At 39.6% G+C, this 23,375-nt stretch overlaps 2 protein-coding genes across 8 annotated transcripts in view; both read right to left on the bottom strand.

Moving 5' to 3' along the window:
- Positions 1 to 387: 387 nt before the first annotated feature.
- Positions 388 to 8,552, bottom strand: LOC131457354 (mucin-7-like). Of its 3 annotated transcripts, none has more exons than XM_058626352.1 (13): positions 8,333 to 8,552; positions 7,401 to 7,457; positions 5,691 to 5,753; positions 5,474 to 5,560; positions 5,197 to 5,283; positions 5,015 to 5,083; positions 4,467 to 4,557; positions 4,264 to 4,307; positions 4,132 to 4,176; positions 3,847 to 3,945; positions 3,514 to 3,538; positions 3,345 to 3,427; positions 388 to 1,507 (listed from the first exon to the last, which is right to left on the bottom strand). In XM_058626352.1, exons 1-13 carry the CDS (start codon positions 8,391 to 8,393, stop codon positions 1,494 to 1,496), a joined length of 825 nt encoding a protein of 274 aa, XP_058482335.1. In that variant the 5' UTR covers positions 8,394 to 8,552; the 3' UTR covers positions 388 to 1,493. The 3 variants fall into 3 exon arrangements, with proteins under 3 accessions (XP_058482335.1, XP_058482336.1, XP_058482334.1); XM_058626353.1 differs by having other exon boundaries at positions 4,485 to 4,557; XM_058626351.1 differs by having other exon boundaries at positions 4,264 to 4,305; positions 4,447 to 4,557; positions 8,333 to 8,548.
- A 3,404-nt stretch (positions 8,553 to 11,956) lies between these two features.
- LOC131456093 (protein phosphatase 3 catalytic subunit alpha) overlaps positions 11,957 to 23,375 on the bottom strand; it is an 83,143-nt gene continuing 71,724 nt past the window's right edge. For 2 of the 5 annotated variants that reach the window (XM_058624085.1, XM_058624087.1), the window contains 4 exons: positions 22,505 to 22,589; positions 22,021 to 22,118; positions 19,549 to 19,578; positions 11,957 to 13,820 (listed from right to left, as the gene is read on the bottom strand). In XM_058624085.1, the coding sequence (XP_058480068.1) occupies positions 13,612 to 13,820; positions 19,549 to 19,578; positions 22,021 to 22,118; positions 22,505 to 22,589 (422 nt within the window). In that variant the 3' untranslated portion in view covers positions 11,957 to 13,611. The other 3 variants (XM_058624088.1, XM_058624089.1, XM_058624090.1) reach the window with 2 other exon arrangements.

Raw genomic sequence — 23,375 nt, 5'->3', positions numbered from 1 at the left:
ATGAAATTATAGAAACCAGAAGTCTCAAACTTGTTCACTATCCAACTGATATCAAGTCATAATGTATGACATGAGTATTAGGGCCACATTGAGAAAAAAACAAAAAAAACAATCACAGACAGAGAATAAAGTCGTAAATTTACAAGATTTTTAAAACTCATGATGGAATATTGTGATATAATTTTAAGCCCACCCCGACTGAACAGTTGCTTTTTCCCAAAACGTCTGACAATTTTTGACTTGAACCCGCGCGGCAGCCCAGCTCGTTTGAGTTTGAGACCCCTGACAGACACCATCACTGCTGTCAATATGTCAAATTAATGTTGCTTATTGTTTAGTTAACGAAAACTAAACAATTGTACAAATAAAATATCATATCAAACTTAATAAATAAGCAAAGATGCATTTATTATGTAATCTGTAGCATTGAGAGAAAAATCCAGCCATAAAGTCGTTCCAGTGTCTTAAAATACAGCGTTCTGAATTGACATATTCATATTAACAAACATTAAAGTTACTTCCACTACTGCAAAACTCTTCTTAGTGAAATACAAAACTGATGGTGAATGTGTGGTGTTGTTGTTGTGCAGTTGTCTGTTTGGGGCTATTGAATGACACACTCACACTTGTTTTTATAACCTCGTGAGGACACATCATTGACATGATGCATTCCCTAACCCTAACTCAAACACATGTACACAAACATAAAAACATAATAATATAAGAACAGTCGCTACACCAAATGTGTGATGATGTGAGGTCAGTGCACAGTTTAAGAAAATGTAGGTAAGGAGGTTTGCAGTTTCATGTCTTAAGTGTTTATGTATAAGTTCACTCTCTCTCTCTCTCTCTCTGAGTTTGACAATCACAGTCACACATACACACACAGGGCCGGCCCAAGCCTTTATGGCAATCTAAGAGGAATTTAATTTTGTGTTCACCCCCCGCATCAATTAAGAGTAGCTGGTGCTTTACTATTATTGATATATAAATTGCATTAAGTATAGCTGAGTTATTTACACCAAACACTATTGTTTTTTAAACCCTAGAAGGGGCAGTAAAATCCCCCTAAATGTGGCCTCGTATTAAATTAAATTATAGAGTGGTGATACTAACAGATGTGCAAATGTGCACTAAATGAGCAACCTATAACTCCAAAATAAAACCAAATAACTTAAGATCAACACTATTTAGATATCTAAAGATATCTACATTTCTTTAATATGTTCAAATGTTTATGTTTTTTTCCACACACACTATTGGCCGCTTAGTTGGCTTATGCCTTGGGCTGGCTCTGTAAACACACATACAGAAGTCATTCAGTAAAAAAACACTGTTCAATGCTTTTTCTGCTTCACAGAAAACACAACGTTTCACTGAATTTGAAAGAAGAAATATCAAACATCTCAATAGTTCCTCCGTGAGATCAGCACGGGGGGGAAGTCGTGACGAATCCACTGATCAATCTTGATGTCACTGCCCTCCTTTTATTTTTATCTTGCTGCAGCTGAAACACACAACAGAGTATTCATTAAAACAACAGTGGTAAAACTGACACACTCTATATTAGAAGACAAAAAGACCAACCCTTTATTTAAAAAGATCATATAAATTCACCAGATTGTTGCTTTTTGGATTTCATTTGGTAAATTTTGATAATCAAACAGCAACATTCTCCTAAACTCATTAGAAATGACTTTGTGTTGCTTTTCGTCTGCACTTTGTAACTGTCTATTTTAGTTTATTAGTTTTTATTCTGTGTTTTTGAACTTGTATTTATTATGATTTATTATATACGTGTGTTACTGACCTCTTGGGCCAAGTCGCCCTTGTAAGAGAGATAAGCTCTTGATGGGATCAAACTGCTTTTTTCATCAAATTCTGATGTCTATGAAGCACACTTGCTTTGATTGATTATAGTCGGAGCCTGAAGATGTCAATGTGGAAATGTTCAATTTTAGAAAAATACCGCCCCCTGGTGGTGTCAGAAAAGTACATCTGTTGCTCTCACATGAGAATTGGTGATCACTAAAAACACATTGTATGTTATTGGTGGTGAATTATCATGATAAAACCTAAAATGATGTTACCATGGCAACGGTGCAAACTCAAATAGTGGTAAAAATGACAAAGAATTGGTCGGGAGAGCCAACAGATGGCCACATGCTCACAGAAGTGAGGACTGTGCATGGAGAAATGGCTCCACAGTGCCCCCTAGAAAATCAACAGTATCTGCAGCTGGTTTCAGCTAAACACTTGCAACTGGGCAAATATGATTATCAAGATAATAATTAAAGTTGTTGGTCAGTGTCTGTGTCAAAGTCACTCCAAACCCTGACGTGTTCAGTAACAATCTGTTTTTGTTACGCTGTATAACAGCGTATAAACTGTATACAATACTATTTATTTGTTTTTATAGTTATATTTGCTTATATATCTCTGTTTCATTGAGAATAAATGGCCTAACTTGTTTAATTTGTCGTATTGCATTCTTCCTGTTTTTCCTTCCTTTCTTTATAATTAAAAAAAAAGGATCAACAAAATGGTCAAACCTATTTAACCCTTTAAAACCTTAAAGCCTCACAATGTTTTGGTTTATTTTAATCATAAAAGGGCCAGAAAATGTCCTGTTTGTGTAGTTGCATTAATGCAAAGTGCGCTTGCGCAAACGTGTCGCCTGCTCGGCGTTAAAAGGTTTTAATTAAAGATGGGAAATGATCAGATTTGATTTGCTATTTAAGATACTTTTAATCAGTAAAAATGCGATTTCTTTGCTGGGGAAAGCTTTCAAGCATGAAATCCTTTGATGTTAAAGCTGCAGTCCAAATAAACCCAGTGAGCTGTGCACTTTTTTTATTTCTTCCCTCAGTCAAATTCCGACAGAATGACTGCATTTCCCTGGGAAAGTCATCCAGGCCTGATTGTATTAGGGAAGGAAGGTAGTGGTTTAGTGGCCACGTTTAGTGAAACGTTGTGTTTTGTGCGTGGATGTGCGTGGATGTGCGCGTGCATCCACCCTCAGCAACAAACACGCACACGCCTCGGCAGCGTCTGCTCCACACTGACATTTACTGGCCACACAATAGCTCCTGTCCAGAATAATCTGTGTTTGTGTTAGGAAGTCACTATCTTTCTAGCCCTGCTGCTTGTTTGAGGGCGGAGGGCCCAAAATGACAGGAAACGCCTTCCGTTACCCATGCTGCACAATGAGATATTAAAAGCCTGCCACTTCCCTGAACTGAATCTGTGCCTGGAGACACAGCTTCAGCGAGCGATGGAAGAATGCACAAACAGAAGGACCCTGGAAGGAACTCTCGCGGGAAAGAGACGGGAAAGCAGCTCACCATGTTCTTCTCCGCCCGATGACTTCACCCTGAGGAGCATGACACCATCTTTGCTGCTTTCAGGTCTGCTCTGGAAAGATGCGCTGTGGGACAGACAGATGGAGGATTCACTCGTTTACAAGCCTTTAAAATAAGGTTTTTCATATTATAATAAAAGGCTCAGACTTACTTCTCAGTTCCGGTGTCAAGGGTTTCTGTTAAATAGAAATGGAGAGAAGGATTTCACAATCATACACACACACACACATATGTATATACATACATGACTTTGGTGATAGGTACGTTATAATCTGATTATACAACACATATAAATCGACATAATGTAATTAAGTGTATAACAGCAGAACTTTTCAGACCTTTAATCCGTCATAAATAGATTATTCTGAGAATATTGCTGTCCAGGTAATCCACTTAAATGTTGGCAGTAAATACTTTATATCCTGACATAGATTCCATATACAGTATCATATCACATGGCCGTACGATCTACTCTAACACGTACCTGTGTGGTCGTTGATCTTCTTGCTTTTAAATTTGAAGAAAATGGCAGCAGCAGCTGCAACGAGGAGAGCAGGCAGCAGAATCCACCACAGCCTTTTGTCTGGAGAGAAACATGAGAGAGAACTCTCACCATTAACAAGTAACAACGTCAGATATATGAAATAAATAACAGTCACTTAACATGTAAAGCATGATATGTCTTCAAAGAATACACTTTGAATGCAGTGCAAACAAGTGAGCCTCTTGTTAGCACGACAGTATCGACAAAGCAGAAATTAAAGCTCACCTGATTTGGCAACGGACAAATCACCCTCACTCCCTTTCTGAGAACCTTTCAAAAACAATACATTCATTGACTGAAACACAAGCTTCAATTGGCAGTTTGATGTGTACAAATGTGAAGTAGGCCATAACTTACCAGCCCCCTTCTCTCCAGCACCTTTTGGTTTGACTTGCACGCCTAATTCATTCAAATCAACAATTAATACCAGTAAAAAGTAGGCGTAGTAATCAGGGTTACATGCTCATGTAAACAAAAAGAATAAGAAATAACAATAATAATAATAACAATAATAATTAAGTGTAACAATGACGACTTTACCTGGGGCAGATGTGTTTTTGGGGGCAGATGTGTTTTTGGGGGCAGATGTGTTTTTGGGGGCAGATGTTTGTTTGGGGGCAGATGTTTGTTTGGGGGCAGATGTGCTCATGCCTGCAGACACAATAATAACATTGTATTAATAATTTGACACTACATTTATAAGTTACACTACATTGACTCTAATGCCGACAAAGCCCCCCAGAGATTTGACTACATTTTACTGACGTTTGCGACATATTACCTGGACCAGATGTGGCGCCCACCTTTTTTATAAATCAAGATTTCTACTTTTAAGGTTTCTAGTCCGTCGAGATCTACTACATTTTATAATTCGTTATAACCAATGTAACCAATATTTGGAGAAAGCCAGAGACGAGAGCGAGAGTAAGTGAGCGAGCGGATTTTTACGAGCATCAGTGAACGCATCACAGAGGAGACGAGAGAGAGAGAGAGAGAGAGAGAGAGAGAGAGAGAGAGAGAGAGAGTGCAGGTGACTTTTTAGCGCTCTCAGTCCAGACCTTAAGCACACAGACATGGTTCAAGCTCGGGCAGAGATTCTGAACTCTACCTGGCTGAGGGGGGAGCGTGGCGTTGGCGTTGGCGTTGGCGTTGCTTTGGTTTACAGGCGGAGTATGTGCTAAAACACAAAAGAAAACAAAATAGGTGAGTGTATCAAATCAAATTGGTGATCCGACTTAAAAGAACTATCTTTATGTTGAATAATTATCCATGATACACATGATTTCATACCTGGAATCTCTGTTGTCACAGATCGGTTGCCTTGGTTGTGGTCGCGATGGCTTCTTGCTTGCACCTCTTGCGTGACATTGTTGACCCCTAAAAAAATGGATGAACATCAAGCACTTTATTACTTCAAGTGTCACTAACAACGGTACTCAAGTCATACTTTTCTGAAGTCATGGAAGTAAAATGATATGTACAACAAATTCCTCTGCAGCACTCATTCATCATGCATCTTCAAACAAATCTGTTGACCAGTGTAAAGTGAATTTGAAGGGAGTCTAACGGTTTTCAACGGTGGTTTCTAAAGGTGGAAAATTTGTAGGTCCTCCTGTGACTGAAGATGTGGTCAACACTGGAGGTTCAGTTGAAACTGGAGAACAAAGAAGGAAAATTCAAAACCATTGTACAAGATGATGGTGATGGAACTGTTATTGGAAGGAGCAACTTGTTTCTCTGTATTGATACACGTGTTGCTAATCCATGCAGGTCCCTGCACTCACCTGGTGTTGTTATCCTTGATGCTTGCAGTGTAGTCACCTGTTCAGACGTTTTGGTGCTGTTACCTGTGAAGGACGCAGCGACGACAGTTGTCAGCTGACAGACGTGTATTGTATTTATATTATTATTTATTATGAGCTGCCAACAATGTCATTTTGTTTTCCACTGGGGAGTCATTGTAATCAAATGGAAATGTGTGTGTGTGTGTTGACTGCGGAGGGTTGTGACGTCATCGTGTGCGTGCGTCAGTGTGGTTGGAGATACACTATATGTACATAACTCCTGTCTTCTAATAGAGAATAAGCAATAAGCGGATGTGTCTCAATGACTAAGCAGTTGGAAAATACTTTAAGATAAGTGATGACAACTAAAGTAACTAAACACTAAATATGAAGTATTATGAATTACAATCAAATTCAAGTCAATATGTTCTTTTAATTTTGCACAGTTAAAGTGAGGCAAATAACATTTTTTTTTCAATATATATATTTTTTGCTGTAATGGTATTATCAAGTACTCAGTATTGGCAAGTACTCAAGTTTAAGTAATGGTACTTGTACTCAGTCAGAAAACTGTGGGTATCATGAAAGATGGAAATCTGGGCTCTACTTGATATTGCAACAAGAATCGTGGAAACATTTCCTTATAGGTATGAATGGAGAAGGTAAATTCCAGCCAAAAACCACTTTGTTTAAATACTACAGTTTTAAAGATTTATTCCTGTATGGAAGTTCAGCCATGTCAAATTTAAATGATCTGTAAAGTAACAGTGTTTTAACTGTAACTATTTAATACTATGCAGAATATCTTTAATCTCGCCTATAGGGCGCCAAACTGCATAGGGCCGGCACCAAGACGCAGGCACTGTTTCAATTTTGTACTTATTTGTACATCCTCTTTTATTTTGGTGTAAAGTGAAGGTGAGTGTGTGTAGTTTAAAAAAAGAAGGGAATAAATATATTGTGGGTGAGGGTGGGGGGGTGGGGGATCAGCTTGGCACAGCTTTAAAGGCCGATGTCAGACAAGTGTCAGACTGGGGGATGTAAAGTCAAAATAAAGGTGGAGGAGGAGGAAGAGGAGGTTGACATCCTCATCTCGAAGCACCACAGCAGTGTGAAGCTGCATCCTGTCCCCCCCACACACACACACACACACACTATTGTTGTCTCCCTGACCTGAACAGCACAGCTTCCTGTCTTCACTGCTGTCAGCCGAGATCCCGTTTCACAAATCTCACAGCAGAGCAGTCGGCGAAGTGTTTTCTCTTTTTTTTTGCCTTTTATTATTCCGACTACATGCAGCTCTGTCTGCATTCATAATCCTTCAACAGGGGGAAAGCGGATGTCCTAGTGGAGCGAGGTCTCATGTCCTTTAATGTCATTTGATAAGTCGGGTATTTCAGTTACAAGGGAAGACATGGGTTATTTGAAATGAGTCCAAGTTATGATTTGTGTATGTCAGATCAAATCCAAGGTCATTTCAACGTTTGAAGTCCAACTGAGTATTTTGGGAGGAGTTTTAAGTCAAGTTTCTGAAGTCTTAAATGTTAAAAATAACAGTCACATCTGAATGACATCTCTAATCACAAATTCTTTACTCATTATTTCATTTCAGAACTTGTCTTATATTAATTTGCGGAACATTTTAAAATCTTAATCCTCTCTCAAAATAGACATGTTCACGTTCCTGAAGTTTATTAAACACGTGCTCACCTGGTGTCTTTGAAGTCACATTGACCAGGACATCACTTGTTGCGTTTTCTGATGAAACTGTAAAATGTAATAAAAAAAAAAAACCCCACAAAGATTTAAAAAGGAATGATCTTTACATTAATGTTTGTGGATTGATTTTGGGGGCAGCAGTGGTGAGAGTGAGGGTGTTTCCTCGACATGTTTATGAGTAACTGCTGGTATTCTGGGACGTTTCAGTCTCAGGACAATACTCGCTATCTGCTGTGAGATCACCTATCTGCCCAGCACGGAACAAATTAAAGGAAAACAAACAAACCAAAAGCCACCTTTTTATTTTCAACCAAGAAAGCCTGATGTGTCACGTCAGCATAGATATCCTCCAAATGTTAAATACTAACAATAAAACAAATACGTTCTCTTTCTTCCCTTTTGACTAAATATGCATCCTTTTCCCAAATGTCTGGTTTGATAAAAGTGGAGCACAATTGAAGGCGTGGACACACACACAATCTAATCTCAGTCTGGATAAACAGAAATACTCTCTGACTGCACGTTCCAAGTTTGAGTTGTCTTTGCACGTACCAAAACCAAAACTATCAAACAATCATGCACTTATTGTAAGTCGCTTTGGATAAAAGCGTCTGCTAAATGACATGTAATGTAATGTAATGTAAAAAAAAGTCCAACACACTCAAGCTGAATGATTTCTGCTGCACATTATTCAAAACAAACAAAAATAAATACTCTTAGTTTCTTGCGACGGTGGAATAGAATAGAAAACACCAAAAAATGTGGAAATATTTCTGATTTAATTACACAGTAAGTTAAGCTTTGTTTTATTGACACATAAGGGAAGCTAAAAGAAAATTACTCTTTTCGTAGTAATTATACATTGAAAATGGCTGAAACAAACACTTCAAACAGGCAAAAAGCAGTTTGAAAAGTTTCCTCACCTGGTGTGAAGACTTGAAGGGACGCGAACAGAAGGAACACAAGCAGCTCGGTCGTCTTCATGATGATTCTTCGCCCCTCAGACTCCAGACTGAAGTGTCCAAGCCTCGGCTGTCCTGCTGCTGCTTACTTTGGCACAACCTTTCAATAAAGACGGAGAAGGAAATACACTGGCTCCCCTTCCTGGCGTAAAGTGGTCGTGTTTGAATGCATCGTCAACTCCCATCACTTATCACAACCGACCAGTTGGGAGGAGACTTGTCCAGAGGACAGGGGAAAAACAACACCAACATTTCAGTTATTGATCACTCTGTCAATTAGAAGAAAGTCAATACACTGTAAATATAGTAAAACAAAGTGAAGAAAGACAAGTTACATGATAAAGATTGGAATAATAAGTGAAAGGAACAGCAATGACTCAGAGGTTTCCACTGAAAAACAGGAAACGCGCGCGCACACACACACACACACACACACACAAATATCACCCTGGGGCTCAGACTTCATTCCACTTCTGTTTGACTCATGAGAGTTTTTCATAGTAAGAAGAAAATATTTGATTATTTTAGAAAAATAAACACACTTAGGGGAAAAAAAGGCATTTAAATACGCAGCTCCTTCTTCCTGGAACTCACTACAGGACTGTCTGAAACTGAAAAACCTGCACTTGTTTTTAATTGAATTGGTGGCAGAAACATAAGTCCAAATGCATGTTATTGATTTTATTGAATCATTTACTGTGTGATTTTATATCATCATCACATACATTTTAAGAGGTCAGTGGTTCTCAAACTTTTTATTCCAAGTACCACCTGAGAAAATATTGAGCTATAATAGGCCGAGTGTAAATTGACAGGAGGCAGATTTATCCCCAATAAGATCATTTGCTCTCTCATCATCCTCCTCTTCCTCACATATACTTCACACACTGGTATAGAAAAATAAAATAGTGTTGTTGTGTATGCTGTAGACTTGAGTGGTTGTATCTGTATGTGCTGCCTGTCTTGGCCAGGACAAAAAAAAGAGATCTTTAATCTCAACTAGTTTCTATCCCTGGTTAAATAAATAAATCATCAAAAAGTCACTTTAAGTCTCACTTTTCAGACCTTGCTCCTCCAAAAATGAAGCCACTGTTAACCCACCCTTCCAAAATAAAATAAATAAAACACCACATGATTTATTTCTCTTCCTATTTTTGCTGCTAGAAAACAAAGAAAGATGCAACTGACAGTGAAGACAAGAAAGTCTGGACTGCTTCTATGCATGAAGTTGCTTCTTGTACATGTTAATTTTGCATTTATTTGGAGAGTAAACCAGTCAGTGTCAACAAATCAGATGTCATAATGCCCTAAAGAGACTGGAGTTAAGAAAGAGGAAAGTAAATTCAGTAAAAATGTGTGTAAACAGGAAGCCTGTGCAGCTCTGGCTCTTCTGTGTACATGCAGGTAAACGTGTGCGCACTTGGCTTTGTCTCAGAAGTTTAATCAAAGAAGTCACTGAGGTCGAAGAAGAGGAAACACTTTTGCTGTAAAACTGCCAGAGAACAATTTTCCATCCTCGCAGTGGCCAACGATCACAATGGCAAACAATGGAGAAAAAAACAGCCATCTCAAAAAGTCAGCTCGTACAATGCAACCTTAACCCTAACCTCTTGCTAATCATACAGAACGTCTTCACCTTAAAATGTAATAAATTACATTATGGGGATTTGCTTTCAGTTTGTCCCCATGACGAGGCCAAGTCCCCCAGGGGTCTCAAATTCAAATGATCTGGGGGGCCAATGAACATCTATGGCGTGTTTCGAGAGAGACGTCCGACACAAAAATCAAGCCCAACAATGCGGAACTGTAGGTCAGTTTAAAACGTTTACATTTTACATTTTAAAAGGGGGCTGATCTAGAGAAGAAAGTAAAAAAAAAAACAAAAAAATAAATATTCAGTAGGGGGTGGGCAATATGATCTTAAGAATATAATACATACTTTTCCATCATGATATTTCACATAATTTCTAAAGTAAAAGTGTTTGTTTTGATTAGAATATTGTATACTGAAATACATAAACATATTTATGATGCAAAAATAAATCCAAACACAGACTAAAATTAGGTAAAACGCTACACAAGCTTATAGACAGTATATATATATACACATATATATATATGTATAATGTGTGGCCTGATTAGAGGGAGAAGGTCATGGGTCATGTTTTCGTTATAAGATGATATTAAGTAGCGGGCCACATATGCAGGACACCTGTGTCATAATATGACTGTGTAAACAGATTTAGGTCCCACCAATATGAGTAATACCAGGAACACAAGGTCAGTGTTTATGTCCTTGTGCTTCATACTGTAGGTTTTTTTTCTCTTGCTGTCTATTATTTATTTATTTATTTATTGTACTTATACAGTTTATTTGATAAGGACAACGCAGGTTACCATAGTACAACTCCAGCCTGCTACAGTATGTACATGCTACAATGCTACGTACATGCTACAGTATGTACATGCTACAGTAGCTGATGGTTTGCACATAAATATAAATACAACATGTCTTCACCTTAGAATTTAATAATGTCAATTATAGGGACTTGTTTTGTCCCCATGAAGCAGATAAGTCCCCATAATATGTTTGTGTGAATAAAGTCCCCACAACATAAGTAATACCGGAAACACAAACACACACACACACACACACAGGTTTACGCAGCTACTGTTGTTGAGACCATGCGTCAACATCCATTTATTTGGACAGTCTAAACAAAGCATTATCCTTCACCTTAACCATAACCAGTTGATACTGAACCAGTTCCCCTTTGAAAGGATGTTCTGCCTCATAAGACCAGGTTTTGGTCTCCATGAGGACTACTGGTGTCAATGCCAGTGTGTGTGAAGACCAGCCAACATTTCCTCACTTCCTTTGGTTTAAAGGTTTCTTAAAGGTTTTGTTAGAAGTCCAAACACACATTATCGCACATCTTGTTCTCAGTGTTCGCTGAGGACACTGATACATTCCTTAGCTCCTAACCCAGAGGTGGAAAGTAATGAATTACATTTACTCCAAATGCTGGCCTGAATAAAATGATGAGGACAGGTGAATTGGTGCTCATTAACGTCCCTGAGTGAGTGAGAAAGTTAAAGCATTTGTGACCTTTGACCTATTTTGACATGTGTTTACATGATTTATTTTGTCAGCACTTTAATTTGTAAAGGTTTGCCTTTAATTAAAAACAATTAATTAATGTGAGATTTGTGTACCCTTGTCCTTTTTGCACGACACAAGAAACCTTATTTTTTACTTAACTTGAGTATAGTTTTAGACTAGAGTACTTTCACTTGTACATAAGTAAAATTTTTAACTAAATAGTGGTACTCTTACTTGAGAATACTTCAGTACTCCTTCCACCTCTGCTCATACCCTAACCGTAACCATCCCAACTAAATGCCTAACCCTGACCCTAAAAACAATTAACCCTGACCCTAAAACTTTCTGGGACCCTTAAGTCCCAGAAAGCCCTTAAACGTTGTGAGGACCAGACAAAATGTCCCCACTCCCTATGTTTAATACGCCTCACAAAGAAACACATACAACAACACACAGATACAGAGGTGAAAGAGACGGGTCCATTTCAAGTTGAAATTCATGCACATTTTTATTGAACAGTTATATAAAATACTTTTCATAGTTGCAAGTGCATGCCTCATCTGCCAACAGTTCTGGAGTTAAATTACAAAAGCAAGGCTTCATGTTGTGTAGTGAATTACTTGGGCACTTAAAGCAGTTCTTAAAAAAGATCGACGTACGTGGTTTGTTTTGTTTTATCTTAAAGTATTGAGCAGTATCAAACCTATAACCCATATACAAAGCAGAGTTCCAAATAATAATAATGGTAATCATGGTCAAATGACACGCTCTGTGGCACGTTGAACAAAAAAAAACCCCAACCAAAGTGATTTTCACCTGTTAATATGTCACAAACAGCTAAATCATGCATTTTTGAGTTCCACATGTAACCACACACCTCACAAGAATTGTCAAACATGCGTAATTGGACTGTGTGTACTTACAAGCGCAGGTTAAAAACATGATTTCTCATCCGTCTTGGATCGTTAAATGCTTCAATTACAAAAAAGAAGTTGAAGGCATAGAGCATCATGGTGTTAATTGAAAGTATGCAGGTATACGTTTTCCAGTATATGTTCACTAAAGCGCGATATATTTCAAAACAGGCCTCCACAGCCGAGGTGTTCGGATTTACTATTTCCTTTGTTTGATTTTTAGAAAACATGCATAGGCAGACACTTTTAAGTTTATTGTACTCTCTTTTTTTTTTTTTTTACACAATATAAGTTCTCTATTTTCACTTTGTTCGCAATACTTAAAAAGAGGAAAAATTAACACTCAATTCCAGCAAGCCACGATAAATCTGCCCCCGCCCCCGCCCGCCCTCGCCCTTCCAAATAAGAGACAAAAAATAAACATATTTGCAAATGATAGATAGATAAATGTAAATTCCAGTTATGAAACTCAAGAAAATAGGTATTCATTACCAAGTTATTTAGCCATTATACAGAAATAAAATCAGGTCAAAGCACACACCAAAAGAACCTGAGGTAAGCATAATATGTACAAAAAAAACCATAAAACGTTCCATGATTTGGCATTTTGACAACATTGCAACATTCTTTTTTTTTTTAAGACTGCCTAATTCATTTCAGAGCTATTTTATAAGAGTAGCAAAAAAAACGTCATCAATAAATAGTCCTTATTTAGTTTGTACACCCTTATATGTTAAAAACATCATCTCATGTTCCGTCCTCTTTTTTTTTTTTAGTGCTGTATTTTTGTAAACGTACAATAGTTAGTAAGAAGTTACACGACGTTCCATTTCCGGTGTGTAAATGAGCAAGGGTCTTCCAAGAAATAAAAATAAAATAAAATAAATCAACCTTTAAGGATGCATGTGTGTCTATCGCTCTCTGTCCTTCTTCCGTTCCCTCTGTCATACTGTGGTGTGGTGCAGCATCAAGCACAATAACGGCCTGAGCGTACAGAAATGTGAACCGCCAATAACTTAGCAGATTGGACTAGGAGCTAATTTTTTTTGAAGGCATAACCAAAGACTAGCAAGTGAGATGTCCCCTCCCCCCCTTCACACTACAACTGTCCCCCTCCCCCACCCCTTCACCCTTTGCATCGTTCATGCCGTGACGGTGGGCCGAGATGAGGCAGGGGACGGGGCCTCCCCGTCGGCCAAGGTGGCGTCCGCTGTTGCTGGCCTTCACTGGATGTTGCTGCCGCCACTGCTGCTGGTGCTCCCCTTGGCGTCTGTGCCGTTGGTCTCCGAGGACAGCGCTTTGTTGAGGGAGTTGAGGCTGGCGTCGGAGGGCAGGGCGTCTCGCCGCGGCGGCATGCGCTCGTTGATGCGGTCCAGGCCCTTCGCCTCCGCGAAGCTAGTGATCTTGTGCTGGGGCGAGAAGCCCTTGATGGCTGTGGAGATGCAAGGAAAAGGTAAAAAAAAAAAAAAAAAAAAAAAAAAAAAGAGGGGAAGGGGGAGAGAAAATTCAGGAGTGATTTTTAAGAGGGAGGGATTAGACTAAGATTACATGAATGTGGGTGGGGGGGGTCACACTTGCTCACATTCATCCACACCTCTCTTTTTCGTGTTTGTCTGTGGTTTGATCTTAGTTCATGGAACTGTTTACATGAAATACTTTCACTGAGACAGTGACGACACAGAGCACCTGTTCTCCATGACAACTGAGGAAGTGAGGGCCCTAGTGACACTAGTGATGAATGCATGATGCTAATCCATAGAGACATTGCTTTAAAGGAATAGTTAGACAAACGCTTAACTCTTATTGCAGCGGCTGTTAGATGACAAGATCTTTTTCATTCTCTTTGTTTCGGTGCTAAATTATAGCAAAAAAGATTTTATCTTAGCCAAAAAAAGAGCGAGACAAGCTCCGCCTCTTAGTAAGTGCTGTCAAATAACTTTTACACTAGAAAATACGATTAATGTGCTTGATGATGATCCCTTCTTAGTGGATCATCTGCCTCCATCTTGTGTCCTCTTCTGTTACACCCACTGTCCTCATGTCCTCCTCCACGACATCTATGAACCTTCTCTGTGGGCTTCCTCTTTTCCTTTCAGCTCAAGCATCTACGATTTTCTACAGCATTAAACAATTGTACTCGAAAGGACACGTAGACTGTATATGAAAATGAACGTATTCCTCTGGTTTGAAAAGTGAAGCCAAGAAGTAGAAAGGTAGTGGCAGTTGGCCACCAGGGGGCGACTCCACTGGTTGCAATATGAACGGGTTGAATGGACGTTTATGGGAAAATGAGCTTCTACTTCTCACTGGATTCATAACGTTAGTGAAGAAGAGTTAATGGATGTCCATTTTGTAAATGATGTTTCCATTTAGAGACAAATCCACAAGTGGACACACAAGTGTGATTGACAGCTGGTGTCACCCAGTAGGTGCCTGGTTGCAGGAGATGTTTGTACATTTTGTTTTGCAAGTGGAGGGACTACATCCATTTTTAGATCCGGTCCATGCACACGTCTAAAATCTACACATGATGCCTCTGCTGGGATCTTTGAAAATTCTCGTAGTCAATTGTAATTAATTGTTCAATAGTTCTTGGCAGGGTGGAGTAAAGGTACTTTTTACCTTGAAGTGTCATATAGAGGAGGAGAATCTTCTTATTTAATTGTACGCAGGGAAGTCTGTAGAGCTCCGTTAGCTGACGCCATGCGACTAAGGCAACAGCGTTTTGGCAGGGAACAACTCTGTTCACGTAAACAGAGATATTTAACGGCATATATATTCAATTTATTAAAATCGATAATTAAAATAGTTGGCATCTAATTTGATAATCGATTCGTTGGGTCTACGTCATTACACGTACAGTTGCTGGGGCAGTAAGCACCAGTAAGCTGGATAACACCCCTTGTGTAGCTCACGTGATCCTGGAAGAAGCGTTTGAGAGGGTTTAGCAGAAGGAAAAATGTACGTCGTCAAAAGTATGTGGAGCACTTTCCATTAAACGCCGTTAGGTGCAAAATGTGCACGGCAGCACAACATCGCTGCATGAGCCCCTGAAGAGGAAGCAGGTTGGAGCCATGGGTGAAGGAGATTCACAGTAAGTTCGTAGTAAGTTAATTTTATCAGATTAATAATCGATGAATCGGAAAAATAATGGACAGATGAACCGATTATCAAAATAATTGTTAGTTGCAGCCCTAGGAAACTTGTCTCTTGACTGGCTGAAGATGGTGGATAGATGTTGTGAGGCAGGATGATGAAACAGTTGGGTACAGACTCATGGGAGAACATTTTACTGGAGGTCTGCAGGTCTGGAATAATGTCCGCTGCAGCTGTTTCCATACCCGAGGATATTCTTAGCATCAGATATATTCTGTCCATCAGGTTCTGTGTTTATTTTTTGCTTGATCTCTGTGGATTTAATGTGCTTTATGAACTCTAAACTGTTGAAAGCAGCACTAATGCTGTTAATCTTTCAGTACATTTTCCATCCAACACGACACTGTGAGTAAACTGAGTCACGTGACATTCCAGAGCCCTGTCATGAATCTGCACTACTCATAAAGCCGAAGTCTTCAGAGCTCGACATATATATTTGTTGAAATGTGTTATTTATGATCAATAGTCAACATTTGGAATGTTTAGTGGTTTAGCAGTAGCTGGACAATCAGTATAAAGGACGCAGCTCATTTTCATGAAGTGACCACACATTAAACACACATTTATCAGATTCAACATAACGTAACTTGACAGAAAAGAAAACACAAAACGATTAAATAATGCTTTTAAATCTATGCAAGGCCCTCCTGGCAACAGGGTCAACAGGTTTTCACTGTGCCATCAATCCATGGGGTATTGAATATCTGTAAAAAGATGAAATGGTAATCTGGTACTTTGTCAAACTAAAACATATAATGGACTATATGAAATGTTAAAAGTTACCAAAAAAAAGGAAAGAAAACAAAACCTTGACTCGGGCACATTTCAGAACACCTGAGGACCCCACATAACATCCACATTACCCCATCACATCACAGCTTTGAACGACAAAAAAGGGGAAGAAGGAGAATGATCAAAGAGACGTAACAGAGAGAAAAAACAAGAACAAGGGAGGAAAAGAAAATACTTCACTTCCACAAACTAGAACCATGTTGAGACTGAGCTCACGTACAAGGACACTACAAAGGTACTTGGGGTGCTAACGACTTGTTTAGTCTGCTTGGAGCATGCAGCAATTAAAGGTTTTCATTGGAGGGTTATGAGGGGTGGAGGTCACATGGTGGTCTGGGACGCGCCCACACCTGGTGTTAACATCTGACCTCAGGGATCTGATTGCAGTGGGACAGGGTAAAATAGGACTGTTCACACCTGGATTTAAAATATGTCCTGGATGTGACTACATATGATTGAATCTGGTGTCCCCACCTTTTACTCAAGTGACATCTTAACTGTTTGTAAGAAAATTGCATGACTTTACAGATTGTTATTCTTATTGTAAGTCGCTTTGGATAAAAGCGTCTGCTAAATGACATGTAATGTAATGTAATTTACAGATGTGTCTGCTGTCAACATGTGTGTGTGTGTGTGTGTAGAAAATAAAATCCTAGGGCGATCACTGTTGTTTCTGTAAATAAATGAACATATGAGAGCTGGTCAGTGTCATAAAACTGATCTGACATGATGAGTCGGTCTTTTATCTCTACTAAAGACGGAACGTCTTCATGCAGCTACGGTTTGTCGTCCTCAAACCACATCCAAATGTGGTTTCTGTAATCAGATACGAGGACACATTCATGATCAGATCACTCCACTGCCAGCATGTCCACGAGGGCCCCATAAGGAATATATTCAGGGTGACAATATGGGTCCCAAGAAGGTCTGTCCACGGTTTTCATGGTGGTCCCACCTGTGTTTGCCCACTCTGTACCCACTTAGTACCCAGGTAGCCTGGACAGTGGGTACAAAGTGGGCATATTATGGAGGTCTCATATGGTTTCAGTAACATGGGCTCCACAGGGGAAGTCCATGACCACAGACAAACTTGCCTGGGGCCCATATTGGCAGGACCCTTATGTGGCCCACATGGACATGCTGGCTGGGTCAAGATGGATGTTAAAACCAGGTCTGAACGGGGTCTTGGGCTGGATCAAATTACACTAATTAGAGTAATGGAATTATAAGAGGAATCAAAGACAGGAAGATTAAATCACTGAAATGAAAAGATCAGACTGACCTGCTTTCATATTGTCTCTTAAAAATCATATTCAATTTGATCGGAAACATTTAGTATTTTAACTAGAAGAACTATTGTAATATTCAGCCTGATCAAGTTTCATCTCAGCCAATCTCCAAGCACAAAAAGGTGATTCTTTTCGGTTACTTCCACCTTTCATAAAGGTATAATGGTAATTAAATCTATGACTGGAAAAGAAGATGACCCTTCACTAGGATGGTGGGGGGGGGGGGGGGCATTGTTTTTAGAGGACGAATCATTGAGCGTGGTGAGGGGCATGATCGGTGTTGTGGTGTTGCTGCATAGCACAGGTCAGACACAGGTTATTAGCAGCTCACGGGGGAAGAAAAGAACACGACACAGCAGAGCCACAGAGGATCCACATGGAGAGAAGAAGCACAGAGAGATGTCTCGACACTACAATGGACTGTCCTCTCGGAGGCTTCAAGAGGAAGTACTAGACAGTTTTATACCTAAATAGCAGCTAGCAAACTACTATTTAGCTCGCAGTTGAGATTGTTCTTGCGCCTAAGGACGTGTCAATAATGAATGATTGTTTTTCGGGAGAATCCAATTTGGATTTTCGAGGCCTCCAGTGGAGTGTTGGTCTCTACCAATTCAGATCAAACTGTAGACTTACATGTAATTATATTCAGAGGACAGCAACAACAATGCACAACTGCTTCCATGGTTCCAAAGGGGAAATGCCAGAATAAGCTTTCATAGCATGACTTCAGTGGATTGTGTGAGGGCAGAGCAGGCGGGTACACTACCTCGGAGAGTTGATCAACCACAGTAACATTGCACTGTGGAGTGACTTAACTGAACACTTTAGACAGCAATCCATTAAAAATACTGACAGGATCTACTGATGGAAGTCTGTGTAAGTTGTATATATAAAAGTAGTGACCAGTATTTGATTGTTGTAAGCTGACATTTATGTTTGTCTGGTGTGAGGTGGACAAACATAAATGTCAGAAGTGACAGACTTCCGGTTTCCGCTTCTGGAAAAAACAGGTATCGTGTGCAGTCAGGGGTTGATACAACAGCAGCTGGTTTAAGCAAAAGGCTTTTAAGGAAACGGGATTTTAATCTTCAGCTGCAAATAACATGGGAATGTGGATGCAACGCGCCGTACAAATGTAAAAGTTGATATAGTTGTGTCATTAAAACTATTCATTTATTATTTCATTGAATGAATTTATTCAAAGCACAGAATCATTTAAAAATATCCTCAGGCCACTTCCTCAGGTCATCCTCCCACACTATAAGATTACACTGTTGTGGAATTGACCTGACATTTACAGTTGTTATTAATAATCACGAGTGGTTGCACAACATTGTCAAGAAGGCAGACTCGCGTTCACAGATACGCGGAGGAAACGAATACCGGAAGTGCTGCACATAAACAGGAAGTCGGACCCTTAGTTACTTCCACGTTCAAAAACAAGGTCTGCAGGAGATGGGATGAGCCACAACTTCTAGTATCTGATAAAATTATACAGTTGTATAAAGTGCCATGTTTTTCCAATGAAGAGATTCATTAATAATTATATCTACTTATAAAATTAAAAGTAGGACTCAACAGTGTAGAATACATTCTTGATGACATGTTTATTTTTGCTTTTGGGTTTGTGGTAAGATTAAGATGTAGTGTAGCATTTGCTTTGCACTCACTCAAAATCACAGTGTCTGTGATTCTGAAATCTCTGCCCTGAAAACCATTCCCCTTTAAAAACACGTGTGACCACAGGATTTCCTAATTACTTACTTCTTTTCCCTCTGTTCCCAAACACTATGTCACAGTTCTGTTAGCCCAACACACCCAACACACTCTATTCAAGCACCAGCGAGATGGATGAAAAACCCAGTGGAGCCCCCTATCTATTGCTATTAAAAGCAACAGAAGAGGGCAGCCAGACCCATTTACCTTCGTCAGCCTCAATAGCTTCAATAGTAGCTGAAGAGAAGAAGAGGGGGGTTGCAAAACGAATGAGAGAAGTGAGCAGGAGAGTTCATTTTTGTCCCAGGAACAAAGTCAATGAGCAGCAAAGACAGCCAATGCTGACAACAAAGGTTAACGTCATCTCCACATTTTTACGACAATGGACACATGGATGTCAGCAAAGGCAAGATGGGGGGTGGGGGGGGTGAAGGGGGTGAGGGGAAAGGATGTGCCTAAGCTTTCTGATGAGTTCCAGATCTGTCGAGGAAAGGTGACACATTTGTGGCGATGAGGAACCTCATATGGAGGATTTGACGACAGATGTTATGATTGATGTAATGCTGGGAAGTATATTAGCTATTTCACTCATGAACAACACACATGGAGTTTGAAATCACACGACTGGAAAGCAGAGCTAAATGTCTGACTCCATGTGTAAGTGTGGGTTCATTTATTCATGTGAAATCGAGGCGACATGGACACAGAAAGCTGTGTAACTGTTGTGTGCAGCATGAAGCAGCATCTGGAACAGCAAGATTAGCATATTTTGATATGAAATATCAAAAGAATGAGGGGGAAAAACCACGGTGTTTTAACCACTTACCAATTTCCTACAGTCATCGCCATGGTTACACATTAAGTACAACTGCGTAGATGAGAAGGTGGCAGCAAAGTAGCAGCTAAACAACATGACGAAAACACTGTGCCACGAGGATGAAAGGACATTTACAAAAAAAAAGGCATGGAAGCAACAGTGTGAGTTGAAACAGAATGATGAATGGAGTCAACATTACAGTAGAAGCACACTGGCGTCTGACTAATGGAAGGGAACAATGTGATTCTACCAATGTTGCAACAGGAATCTCTGAACATCACTCTGCCTCCGGTGGGGTTCTCTTTACTCTCAGCTGCTTCTGAACGGCTTAACTGCTAAAACTCTGCACCATCTACAGTCGTACGTTACAGAATCTCAGGACCGGTCAATGACAGATAAGTGCAATCAATATTTGTGTATACAGCTTTTGAATGTGAAAGGAAACTGGGGCTAAAACTAACGATTCTTTACTCAGTCGAGTGATTGTTCGGTCCATAAAATGCCAGAAAATGTTGACCGTTGGTTTTCAAACGTCAAAATGATGATGTTGATGAACCAAAATGATTCGGTCTTAATGATTTCTTTCATTAAATGAAGCAAAGAAACCAGAACATATTCACGTGTAAGCAGCTGAAAAAACCCCCCAAACATGAAGATTCACAGCATCTTAATTTGCCGTAGCTGAAACACACCGTGATGTTGGGGCACACAACTGAACACGTAGCAAGCTGAACAAGTGCAGTGCCAAAGGTTCAGAGATTGTAAAACATTTTATTTTACCTCCCATGACTATACTGCAGTGTACTACATCATTTTTAATGCTTTAATAGATATTTAATAGGCATTTAAAGGCTAAAAATGGCTCGTACGTGTGTGGTGTAATGGCATGTGTGGTCGTTAAAGTGCTAGCTGATGCTTTGTGAGAACCTGGGAGAGGAGAGGGACATTAATTGGATTTCTGCTTCATTCTGTGAATGGAAAGGCAGACAAGCTGACCCCCTTTTCATTCACAGTTGGCCGTGTCAATTCCAGTTCATCCTTTGAATCACAGAGAGTCCTGCGTCTGTCCTGACGGAGCACTGCTCAGATTCATGAGCACTCAATTTAGGACAAAGAAGCGTCCATTTCTGTCAAGAGGGCGACTGAATTTGAAGTGTTTGTAAAAGCTTTCCCCAGAAAGCTTTTACTTCCTCGCTACAGCAGCTGGCTGAGACTCATTTGGGTGGAGTGTTTGGAGTTCAACATAAGAGGGTGAACTGAACTCTAAACTCGTCTTAACATAAAGAAAGGAACCAATAAAATCAACAGAATACTTGCACAACCGATTATACCTGCAGTTTCTAGGGAGAAAGGAGAAAGAAAAAGATACAGGTAATAATTGAGATTAAAAACCAGTGGTATACAGAGAGAGACGGGACTGGAAGACAGTGTATCAATGCCAGACATCAAGACACATTTGAGTGGACAAAGGAACAAAGAAATTCTGCTGTGCATGAAGATCTACATTGCTTTGTGATTTATTCAGGAAAGAAAATCACCTAATTGATTCTTAAGTGGAAGACAAACTGCATAGAGCAGCTGCTATTGCTAAGTGGTATTAAACTGAATATACAGTATAGAAAACAGTCAGAAATATTTATATTTACAGTTTTAATCTGAGGTTGCAATATAAAATCCCAGGATGACCAGAGATGGGAAAGATGGGAAAAGTTGATAAGGTTTTCCCTAAATGCTGAGCTAACACTTTATTCAGTGCGCTGCTGTTAAATTTGTGAGTGTGTGTGTGTGTGTGTGTGTGTGTGTGTGTGAGAGACAATGCGTTCATAGCTAAGGGTCTCAGGGGAACACAGCGGCATTCTTACCATTCTGCAGCTTCTCTTTGCCACCAGCCAGCACTCCACACGGCAGCATGCCTGTCGGAGTCAGTCCCTTCAGTGTCAGCACGCTCTCACTCTCCTCTCTGTGGTGGGAAAAAATAAATATCACTACACCGTCTACGTACAGTCAAATATTCAGAGGTGAGAGCTTTGGAGAGTCTAACTCTGATTTAATCACTGAAATACTGACCAACTACATCAACACAAAACAGACGCACAAATAATAGACTTAGAACAGAATAGAATTTGAAAGTTTTAGGATGGACTGAAGCACAGAACGGTCCTTCAGTCTGACCCTGTAACTTGGACAGTAATAGTTTGTAATCACAGTTATATGTAATGAAATCTCTAGATCCATTGTTAATATATCAAATACTCACAAGTGCATCTCTTAATATTGAATCATGTGTTTGGCAAACGCAACCGTGTTGAAGGATGATGGTAAACTACACAGGACACGTTAGCTCACCTGAGCACAGAGAATACTCTGGCCATCTTCCCAATGGCACGGATCTTGTTGCGGATGACCTCCTTACGGGCAGAGGCCGTGGCACCTGAAAGGGTCATACAGAGGGTGAAACGTGTACTCAAAACCCAAAGTCCTGTCCTGCAATGTATCTGTGTTTTCTTTCTTCTCATGTTTGTTGCACTTCGATTAGTTTAATCCAAAAGTGCATCAGAAGACCACGATGCAAACACAATGTGGTTATTAAAGCCTGAAGTTCAGTTTATACTTAATAGTCTGCACACATCACAACAACTGAGTCATTTTCAGCAGTCAGTGCATTCATGCTATGTGTATGATGATTATTATTATTATTATTATTATTATTATTATTGTACCAGTAATAGTTTTCACATTTTAGTTCTTTAAAATTAGACACAGAGTGTTTCCCATGTCGTCCTTTTTTAAACCTTGTTACATGATCTGTAAACAGCCTGTTGCTTGCCCAGACGTGTCTGATGATGAGCGCACGCTACATTCATTTTCCTGCACTGTGTTTTGGTGGCGGAGACCCAAACAGGATTTTTCCTGGACTGGAAAAGAAAACTTTGTTTAAATGAGAGACTTTTGCAGAATAACATTTTGCAGGCCCTGGGGAGCCAGTATGGAAAAATATGAGAGTATGGAGGATGGAAATGAAGTTGGTGTGTGGTTGAGAGGTTGGGTAAAGAGAAGAGAGGACAGTCAGATGTCTGTACAAAATATGCATGCCCTAAACACTGATCGCATACATCTTTTAGCTTTGTTGAAGCTTTCTTCATTTGATATTTCTGTGAACTATAGGACTCTATTCTTGTTATCCTGTAATTTCATGTTTTTGTGACACCTACTGTAT

This window comes from Solea solea, chromosome 3 (genome assembly GCF_958295425.1).
Source record: "Solea solea chromosome 3, fSolSol10.1, whole genome shotgun sequence".
Lineage (NCBI taxonomy): Eukaryota > Metazoa > Chordata > Actinopteri > Pleuronectiformes > Soleidae > Solea > Solea solea.
The sequence above is the reverse complement of the archived record's forward strand: the minus strand, read 5'-3'. Positions and strand labels throughout refer to the sequence as shown.